The 10,855-nt window shown below is 41.9% G+C and overlaps 1 protein-coding gene and 1 long non-coding RNA gene across 3 annotated transcripts; one reads left to right on the forward strand and one right to left on the reverse strand.

Moving 5' to 3' along the window:
• The first annotated feature begins 4,181 nt into the window (after positions 1-4,181).
• On the forward strand, positions 4,182-6,446 carry LOC140858188 (uncharacterized). The gene is made up of 2 exons (XR_012141633.1): positions 4,182-4,418; positions 4,512-6,446. It is a non-coding gene; the product is annotated as an uncharacterized lncRNA (long non-coding RNA).
• On the reverse strand, positions 5,351-10,595 carry LOC105046210 (pentatricopeptide repeat-containing protein At4g18975, chloroplastic). 2 transcript variants are annotated; one of them, XM_029264734.2, is made up of 9 exons: positions 10,190-10,595; positions 9,103-9,124; positions 8,872-9,006; positions 8,185-8,298; positions 7,511-7,654; positions 7,164-7,376; positions 6,764-6,974; positions 6,457-6,561; positions 5,351-5,541 (listed from the first exon to the last, which is right to left on the reverse strand). In XM_029264734.2, exons 1-8 carry the CDS (start codon positions 10,261-10,263, stop codon positions 6,521-6,523), a joined length of 954 nt encoding a protein of 317 aa, XP_029120567.1. In that variant the 5' UTR covers positions 10,264-10,595; the 3' UTR covers positions 5,351-5,541; positions 6,457-6,520. The 2 variants fall into 2 exon arrangements, with proteins under 2 accessions (XP_029120567.1, XP_029120566.1); XM_029264733.2 differs by lacking the exon at positions 5,351-5,541 and adding an exon at positions 5,769-6,362 and having other exon boundaries at positions 10,190-10,594.
• Between the last annotated feature and the right edge of the window lie 260 nt (positions 10,596-10,855).

Consider the following 10,855-nt stretch of genomic DNA (forward strand, 5'->3'; position numbering starts at 1 on the left):
GAATGGAAAAAACTTCGGAAAGAGCTTTCAAAGGAAGAGGACGGAAGCAACTACCTGGAACTGGGGGACAACTCGACAGGACCTCAGCGCCAGGAACAGATTTACAGCAGAAAGTGAAGTTTTGGATGTAAGTGGCTGCATATATATAAGGCCCTTCGACGGTCGAGATGAAAGCGTGCCGAACGAGGGTTTTTCGGATGTCGACACGTGGCAGCACCTGGGCCCTTCCTCGGTCCGACGGTTCGACGCACCTGCCCCCAGATCGAGCAACGTCGTCTCCATTCGCGTGAACAGTTTCGGCCCAATAGTCCCTTGACACGTGATAGAAAAACCGCATCTTGAAATTAATTAATCGACGGCGGTTTGCATTCCCAAGGAGACGGCGGTTTGCATTCCCAAGGAGACGGCGGTTTGCCTTCCCAAGGAGACGCCTGACACCGGATCGTCCATTGGTACGGTCGCCAGAGTCGGAGCATGACGTGATGGAAAATCACTCCTTTCGCCTGAAGCCGTCGCTCACGTGAAAGTGCGGGCCAACACGACATCCGACTCAGGAGTGGGGGGTAACTGTTGGGATATATCGACTGACCCCTGTACGTCGACTTACCCTCGGACCGGTCCGACCGATGCCCGACTCTACCCACCGCACCGACGGATGACTCCGACAATGACTGCCGATAATGGCTGCCGATAATATCCGATCGAAAGTATGCCGGCCGAACAGACTCATACTGTTTCCGACCGGCTGAGTGGTCGAACCCATATCACCGACTCACTGTCGGGGGTGGCGGCCGACGTCCGACTTCCACGAGGCACCAGATCAGCCGACGGTGTTCTCGAGTCATCATCCGACGTCCCGGCAGCCGAATACCGACATATAGTCGGCCAGCCCATCCAAATGCCGTACAACCGCTATGGGCTGTTGTCCTGCCAAGGACATGCAGTATGACCGCCCTGGGACATTGTCCTGCCAAGAACATAGATTATCTCCAGTGACTTGACAGCCCCCGGCAATTTGACAGCCCCCGACGATTTGACAACTCCCCAGTTGTCTGCACCATTAATGGCGGGACCATACCGCATTCTACTATAAAATGGGGTAAGGCAACAGTCTTGGTAAACTTTCTCAAGCTCTCGAAAAGCTTTTGAGCTCTCTAGCTCTCTCTCTTTCCTCCGCTGAGCCACTGATTTTTCACTGTTGCCTAGTCTCCTCTCTGATTTGACCGTCGGAGGGTCCCCACCGGAGGTATCTTCGATCAGTGAGAATTTTTTTTGCAGGTGCGTGACCCTGACGATCGGGCGGCGAGGAAATTGGCCGTAACAGTGGGATTCAGAGTCTTTTGTACTGGTACTCGTGAATGACGAAGGGAAGAAGAGGTGCAGCACTGCACCGTCTAGTCACGTCCAAACTCCCCTTCGGCCTTTGAAAGGAGCCGAGATCTCCCATGGGGAGATTTGAAGAACTCTTTCACGGGCTGGTTAGATCCCCTTCCAGCGACATCGATCTAACCCAGCTCCGGCAACACCAAGTTCGTCCTGGCAGCTCCAGAACGATCCTGAGGCACTTCCGACCGGAGCATGCCCCCTGTCGGCACCAGAGTCTCCCTCGCGGGTGCTCAGCTTGCCAACGGTGCTAAATTCATCGGATTCGAACTCATCCCTGCTCGCTCGAGCCTCGCCTTGGTTTGTGGAGATCGTGCCTTGCCGCACGCGTCCATCCTTAGGACCCCTGCTTCGGACTCTCGAGGTCCCCCTTGCCCCTCTACGTCCGTTCAAGGCGGCTCGGATCGGGACCGGCCGAAGTTACCCCAGCACCCGATCCGAATACGCCTGAATCAGGCTTCGGCCGACCCACTGTGGAAGCTGTTCCGATTGGAAAGATTAATGGAAAGCTCTTGCATGCTCTAGTCAAATCAAATCATTATGAAAACAGCACCTGCTCATGTCAAGCCATGTAAAGGCACCAGGACAGGAGAGCTCGAATCAGGATCACTTATGGGAGCAACAAACCATGAACTAAAGAGGGTTATATCAATTATTTAATCTGAGGGAAATGAACCGAAGTTATCCAAAAAAAAAAATGGCTGGCCATGCAGTAGATATATTGTTTCGGATCCATATCCTCGGACACTTCGTACTTCCTAGGTCTGATCCAGCACAGTCCAAAAGAATATACTACATAGTAGTAGAAGAAGTTGGTGCCTTTAATTTTATCTAATGTAATATATTTTGAGTATTATTTGAATTTCACTTATGGCTGATCTGAAAGCTCGCCAATTAGATGTTTTAAAGAAACACCTAAAAAAAGAAGAGACAGATGATGCTAAGACTATTGGAGTGTATTACCTCGGCTATACCAAAGACGCAAACCAAAAGAGAGATCATGATAGATGATGTAAAGAAATATTATTACAATATCAGTTGGAAATAAATGAGCATAATCTCGACGACAGAGACAAAGCCGAGGCCGAAGCAAGGGAGCAGACCGAGACCAAGGAGTACCGACAAAAATCCGAAAGCCCCTTGCTCTTTGGCGAGTAGCACCAACGAAAGCCTAAGGCCTCTCGCGCTTTAGCAAGCAGAGCCAAGATCTTCAGAAGCCAAAACGGATGCTTTGATTTTTTGTGTGCAAGTCTATGGCGGCCCAACGACGGTTCTTGTCCACGAGTGAGCCAAGCGGAGGTCACGGTCATGATAACCGACCTTGCAGAATTCCTCGACGATGACTCATCTCTATATGAAAGTAACTTTGAGAAGGGTGCCCCAAAGACCAACCCTGCCGCACAGATGGCTCCTCATTTTTTGACGAGCAAATTTTATGAACATCTCGACGAATTGGGAGCCGCAAACACATCACCACAATTAAAAGGATGACTTTGGCATGTCAATACTCCCTTCATCTGACCCAGTAATGACTCGGACTTGGGAGTAGGGCCAACTATTGGGGGTATTTTGATACTAAGCCAAAGATGTGGATGGAGGATTTTTGAACCATACCCACCTGGGTCACTTGGATTTGGCAAAAGGCATTAATTGCCTCTCCCTCTCTTGTCCCATCATGAGCAAAGATAAAAAGGAAAAAGAAGATAGGGCTAGAAAAGAAAAGATGGCAGGAGAGGAAGAAAAGGAGAAGATGCATCCATGCGTCCAATTTTGGCCCACGGATGCCCGTACTCTTTGCACGTATTCGATCTCGCCTCGGCTTCCGACCCCAACGTCGGCCTTTACTCTCAGCTTTGGCCATTAGCCCCCAAAAGGCCTCATTATGACACTGTCATATCATCCGATTAAAAAATGAGAGTAATAATGAGTAAGGTAAACCCCCCATACTCTCAGCTTCTAATTGTCACAATCTCAACGACAGAAATATAGCTGAAGCCGAAGTCAGAAGCAAGGCTGAGGCCGAAGTCGGAAGCGAGGTCCGGACCGAAATTTAGGACAAGGCCGAAGTCAGACTGTCAAACCTTAGATGCCGATTCTAACATCGGCCATCAATTTCCATCTCGACCGTCGATCGAAATTCGGACAATTGATCTCTGCCTCAGCCAAGTTAACTTTCGGCTCGAAGATGACTCTTGGACTTCGGACACCGATCTAAGGAATATCGTGATTCAAGCTTCTTCAAAAATCTTTGGTCAATTTTTACTCCTAATCATATGTCACATTAGTGACTATGTCAAAATATTTTGGAGAAAGTTAACGCCTCACAGTCCCCTGAAATCATAATGCTATCCAATAAGCTATATCTCTACAAACAGTTGCCTACATGCGATCGGCTGGGTTCCTGATGGATCGTGCCATCTAATGGGACAAGATCGGCCCCTGAGACCTACCTTCTCCGATTCTTGGGTCGACCGAAGTACCTAATGACCTTAGTGCAAAGTTTCCAAATGGCTGTCACATCAGGCCAATAAAGACGGCATTATGACTATAAGAGGTCTCTTTATAGCCCCATCATATTAGATATCCAGAGACAGAGTGAAACCTCATCATTCTCAGATCTTTGGTTGTCAATCCATGCCATTAATGAGCATGGCCCCCATGAGCTATGAGATGACATCACTCACCAATTAAGGCGAATTAAAAAGACTAAGCGTGGTGCTCAAAAATATAATGAGGGGTGAAAAGGTCCTTTGCGATCCTCCTCACTCTCCAAGACTCCCATTGTACCTATATAAAGGTAATCCGGGGATCCCCAAAAGTTATGCCTTCTATCTCTTCCATAAGCGCTCGTTTTTTTTTATCTATTACGAAAAATCTGACTTGAGCGTTGAAGAATTTCTGTCGGAACCATTTCTAGTGAAATTTTTTTTTTGCAGATTCGGTCGCCCTCGACTCACCGGATGTCATCCAATTCTAGCATCTCTGGCCCGGGACGGATTTCATCCCTGATAGATAGTTTTCCTTGGAGAATGCAGGTAAGCAGCAGGGATCCATCCAAATTGTATGCCCTTTATTTTATTATTTCAAATTCTACTCTATATTAAAACAATGATGTTATTTTCTAACAGCACACATAGGCTGGTTCTGTTTCAATGGTTACAACGCTGTGTTAGGATTAGAAGTTACCAGATTAAAACATAAAAACGACGCGGAATGATGTAGTATTCTATCTAAATGCATGGTAGACTAATAACGATTCTGCAAGCAGATTCAGATTGTAGATCCTGTGCAGAACATGCAATTTTATCCAGCGTTCCAGAGGCAACTTCTATAGTTGCTGGCCCACCATAAGCTCTTTGCTCACCAACATCATCCATCATATTGCAACAATTCAAAATTGTTGATGTGCAGTCTTAAAAACATGCCATCACATTCAATTGTTCTGCTTTAGCTTTTACAAGAAACACATGAAATGAAGCCAACTATTGTTACTGGATGACAATTTACCTTGGCTAAATTCGATATTATCTAAACCTCAGCTATGTGATGATCTGGATGGCTGGGACCAAGCCAAGTCGAGGTAACAAGCTGATGTATGCGGTGACAATTACACGCTGAGTAGTTGCCTTATATATTCCATATACCATATTTCTGATATACTCAAAAACGCTGAGTAGTTGCCTTATATATTCCATATTCCATATTTCTGATATACTCAAAAACAAATAGATAACAGTTCACCTTGGCCACGTAAAACAGAAACACCATAATTCTTTCTACCACTTCTGCCCACATTCCAAAAATGGCCCGCCACCCCACCAATTTAGGGAGGCACATGGGACCTTCAAATAAATTTTTAGATCAAACTCTCTCCATTCTTTCTACTATTCTCTGATGATTGACTTAAACATCAGTAGATCTCCACCAAAAGCAACTCCAGTTATGAACTTGATTTGCAGATTTTCTCCCTTTCAATGCGGAATCAAGCTCCAACCATCCTAGATCTGTCTGCTCCAGTGTCAAATTGGACATCGGCAGCAACAACCATAACTTGTTCTAATTCATGTTTTCCAACTGCATGATTCAAGGTGGCTCCAGAATCTAGCTTACAGTTGAGATCATCGGACCGATGATTTAAAATCAGAGGAATGGAACAAGCTGCAGTCAGAATGGCCAACATTGAAAGGATTACGAGCACGCAAAATATCCATACCCAATTCAGAAGGCTTGAGCCAAGGCAAGCAATTATGGACAAATAACGATAATTTTATGATTAGCAGCACTTCCAAGGGTTGTTGTACCCAAGTTAAACTAGTGACGTGCTGTTTACAAGAATTTAAATTTTCACTGCTAAGGAAACATCTTCACCATACTTGCTCAGACGATAAATATAAGGATCAGCTTTCTCTTAACCATGTATAACAAAAATTTCACATCATAATCATGCAATGCAAAATTGTTTCTAAAAGGCCATTTTGGCTATTACTGTGAACAGAGCTGATATTTTTGTGCCTAAATGAAAGTAGTACAACTTCTGGTCTGACCAGTAATCACCTACACCTTGCTAGCATGTCCTTCTTGTATTCTTATCCAAAAAAAAAAAAAAAATGTCATTCTTGAGTCAAGGGGATGCGATGCTGCAGAAGTTTCAATATTTCTCATCAGGTAGATGATGATCCATGTCGGGTGAACTAGCATAGCAGCTGTCTATATTAAAAGTTATACCATTGCTACATCATGCAGCCAGTGCTTGTGTTTAAACTGAAGGACGAATAAGTGCACAGCTTGAAAACCAATCCGGCACCTGCTTTTCACCTCCGAATGAGCAGTGCACACAGACCAATCATTAAATAGCAAATGAGATAAAAAGGAAGGCCACATGATCAAGAACTTCAGCATTTTTTCAGAAAAAGGGCAACGGATGCACATCAAGGAGTGACATGTCCAGATTCTTTTTTGACCTTGTTAGTTGCTTGACACTGCCAGAGTATGGTTGGACAGAGTAAATTGTTAAACTAGAAGAATGAACAATGGCATATATATAACATTACAATTTTGTAGCAGTGTATTTACCTTTACAATTGTCTCCACTCTAAACAGCTGCATTGTCATTGTCCGCAGGTCCAGACTCACTGGCCTATTTATCTGAAGATTCTATACTCTCATTTGTTTTCACACCTGAACAATATAATGATATAATTCAACCAAAGATTTAAGGAGGAACAAAATTCCGATATACTGCTTCAGTCGATTTCTGCTATCCATTATAAGAAGACACACTGCATACTGGGGGGGTGGATACTCAATAAAATACTCAGACCAAGATATATTTGTGAAGCTAGTGCTTATTATCTAAACCATAATCAACAACATGTTTTACCTGCTTCCTTATCATTCTTCCATGAAGCCTTTTTAGCCTTTCGAGATTTCCTGGAGCATTCTTCGGATGACTTGTTGAATAAACGGCTATATTTTTCCAGTAATTTATTCTTTTCTTCTAACAAGCCAAGTAATTCATATGCATCTGCTACCTTCCGGACAATTGATTTTTCCGGAGGTTTACGGTCAAATTCTTCCAGTCCCTTAAAAAGCTAGCAAGTGGAACAAGAAAAACACATGATTAGCGCAAATAACATATACTGAAAGTATGATTTATTTAATTCTACGTAAGATGATAATAAGTTTTTACTACTTTCATGAAACTTATCGGAAACATGAAAAGATTGGAACACCAAACTATGACAAAGACATTTATTTATTCACAAACATATGTCCAGTACCTTTACAAGCCTCTCTAGCATGTTATTCCGATAATAAATAGAGAGCATAAGATCACAGAACCGCCAAGGCACTGAATGCAGATCATGACTGATCTTCTTCACCCAAATTTTGTGAGCCTCCTCTGCCCTATTGTCTTTTTCTAATGCACGTATTAATTGCTCATATGTTCCCATTGTTGTTCCTTGCCCTTTGCTTAGGATCCATTTTACAACCTAAATAGAGAATAGGACTCTCGATCAAAGAACTGGAGGTAAAAAACAACACCAAATAAACAAGCAAAAATAGGAAAAGCTGGGGCACCTCCAAGAAATCAATTAGATATTGGATATTTGTTAAACAGTTATACCTGAACAACTCGATGCCATTGCTCTTGCTTTTCAAGAACAAGAAGTGCCCTCTTCAGCATGCCTAAAGGGAAGTTTTGCTCCCATGCAACCCAAGCATCAAGAGTACCATAAACAGCTTCTTTGGAATTTTTGAGGTCAAGAAGCTGCAAATATTGAGAAGTTTTCTAGTCAACTTCACACAGCAGGTAACAGTGAGCCAGCAACAGAGGAAGCTCATAAATCCACCAAAATTTAACTGAAAAAGCTGCAAATTTTCCTCTAAAAGGATAATGAAACTCTTTGGTATATAGGCTATCCCAGCTGATGCATTAGCATTAAATTTACATTTCATTAAAAATAAAGTTAACCAATAAATCACTTTGGCAAATACATTTGACCAACCAGACATGGTTAGATTATACTACCATGCTACATATAAATAATCAATACCAATTAAAAAGTTTTAAATTACATTACCATGCAGCATATGAATAATTAATACCAATTAAAAGTCAAATCCTCATGACTAATACAGTACTGTAATAATGAATACCATGCTGCACACAAATAATTGATTAAGACTTGCTTTATTTCCAGACTTGACTTTTATACACACTGAACTAAAAAGAAATCCCTCTCTGGATATAATACACACACACACACACACACAAACACACAAAGTCCAAGTACATACTGTGTTAACGAGGAACTTTGTTTTCTCTTTTGATGAAATATTCTTCCCAATTCGTTGTCCGGGTATTGGCTCTATGTCACTCCTCTGATTCTGATCGATCGTATTATTATCATGCTGCAAATGGAAATATACAAGTAACTTTAATGACCTGATTCTACCACAGAAAATCCACAATAGCTTATTTCTACAAAACTATGTATTCATCCCATTCTATACAATCAGAAAATGCTAATTGAATCCATCAATCTTCTCTGGAAAAATTGAATATGAGCTAAAGATCATCAGAGAAAGGGAAAAGGAATCAGTCTGGCAATAATAGAAGAAGAAAGCTGAAAATTATACATTTCCTGAGATCCATGAAAATGTTCACATATCATGAGAAGAAATAATAGCAGCTAGAAATTATCTTTTCAAAAAAGCCAACAAATACATGGATCATAAACTCAGTTACGCCCCTCTCAACTAATAATGCCCATGCAGAGATGTGAAAACCTTAAAGATGACCCAGAGACATAGACCCAGGTACAATGCTCTGGTGATGTCATAACACAAGAATTTTATCAGAACTGAAGTAATTTTCTGAAAATATAGAATGTAATGAATGTCCTTCCAGATGACTCTATAATGTGAAAAGTGAACATCTTTTGTTCCCGGTTCTTTTAGAAAAGATCTTTAGTTGGAAAGAACCTCTGACGGAAACTTTGCTTTCAGACCACGTTGCTCAAATACTTGATCTTCCACAATTCTGCTATCATCAGAATACCTAGATTGAAAACCAAAAGCGCTGCTGGCATAACTTCTGCAGCAATGTCCTGCTCCAAGCTACAGAGCAAGAAAGTTGAATAGTTAAGTCCATTCAAATATAGCAAATGATTTCTACAGAAATCGCCAAACAGAAGTAACAATAATGAGAGATACCTCTGTCCTTGCACTCCAATGCCTGTCAGGAAAAAAAAAAAAAAAGGAAGGAAGAAAGAAAAATGAATTAGGTTTACAGAACATAGAATAAGGTTGTTAAAATACCAAGATAATCTTCATCTACAAGAGGGCTACCATCATCTGATAACCTGTTTTACAAGATGTTCCACTTAATTTAATTCAAATGGGCCATAAAATGCTTCTGAGAGTCTGGATTTGGGACTCTTTTGGTCGCTAACTTAGAGCTGAAGCTAATTAGTGCTTTAGGAGTCTCTGATATGGATGCGACACAGTTTTAGGCTAGTTAACAAAGTAAAATGCCAAAAGATAATAGGCAAAACACATTGTTGCATATCATGTATCAGCCTGTATTGGTATTTCCATCAACCACAAAGCAGCATATTGCAGTTATAAACTATGATGTGGTTAAACATGGATCAGTATTCTGTCATGCTTTACTCATATTACCGGATTATCTGTGCATCCTAAAAATATGTGGCAGGTTTTGTTTAATATAACGTTTATCAAAATTAACTTTTAATTAAAAAATGCAGGTAAATCAGTAAGTTCTCACCGTAAAACTTAAGTTTTTCATCTTGGCTCCACGATTTTATACGATGCCAGTTAGTAGGCGATTCACTGCTTAGATTCAACTAAGAAACACGTATGTTTATGTTAATTAGCATGAGCATGTTCATTAGCCAGTAAAGATCAAGACGGCAAATCTTGAATCAGAACAACCAAGCTAACTGATATTGAAACAAGAAAATGTCAGCCTATTCGAAACTGGGAGAAGCTTGGCTTATTCAGAGTTCTATTTACTGAGCAGCTAATCAACTGGAAATGCAACAGGTAATAATCCAATACCACTTATTTTCCAACCATCAGCAATGAAAGAAGAAAGTTTCGAACTCATGCTTATACATTGCAAACATCTAAACTAGATCAAATAGAAGCTTTCTAAGGGGAAAACTGGAGAATGACTTCCAGGTTTAAAAGTCGTTGTCGAGTTATCATTTCAGCTAAAGATTTTCCAAGTTACAAATTTGAAGATAGCAAGAAAGAAAGAAGAAAAGGGCAAATATACCAAGAATGCTCTCCAATATTAGATTTGATTATGAGTTGAAGAGACCCAAGGGATCGCCGGAAAGCGCCCGCCATCCGTGTGCACTTTTCTCCTCCTCCTCCTCTGATCCAATCAGTAGAAAGGAAAGCAAACAGGGGTTAAATATTATGGAAGAAGGGGGAAGATTTCAAGCCCTATTCCTCTTCGCTGTTCTACTCCCCTTAAAACCTAATCCTCCGCGGCCGGCGTCCCCGTGCCTCTGTCCTTCTCCGATTCCAGACCCCAACCACCGGATACCTTCGAATTCTAAGGCCGGTGGTGCGAGGGGGCAAGCGGCGGTGGTGGCGGTGCTCCAGCGCCCGCAGAGGAGGGACGGCGGGTTGCGTTCAGTGCTTGGAAAGGGGAAAGTCGAGTTGAGGTGGGGCTCGGTAAGTAGGGTTACGTTCATTTTGGCCCACTAATCCAATAATCTAACCCGGTCCAATAAACAAGCATGGTTTAGTCCGCAGATTAGAAGTGCGAAACGAAAGCTAACAAATCGTAAATATAGCGAGCACGCATGTAATAACGCTCAATTTCTCCACTACCATATAACGACCACGTTATCATCTGAGGATCACTAGATGAAACATCAAAAAAAAAATGTAGTAGTATTTTTGTAATAATTAATTGTATTTAAATATGAAT

The sequence above is a fragment of the Elaeis guineensis genome, chromosome 5, assembly GCF_000442705.2.
Source record: "Elaeis guineensis isolate ETL-2024a chromosome 5, EG11, whole genome shotgun sequence".
NCBI lineage: Eukaryota > Viridiplantae > Streptophyta > Magnoliopsida > Arecales > Arecaceae > Elaeis > Elaeis guineensis.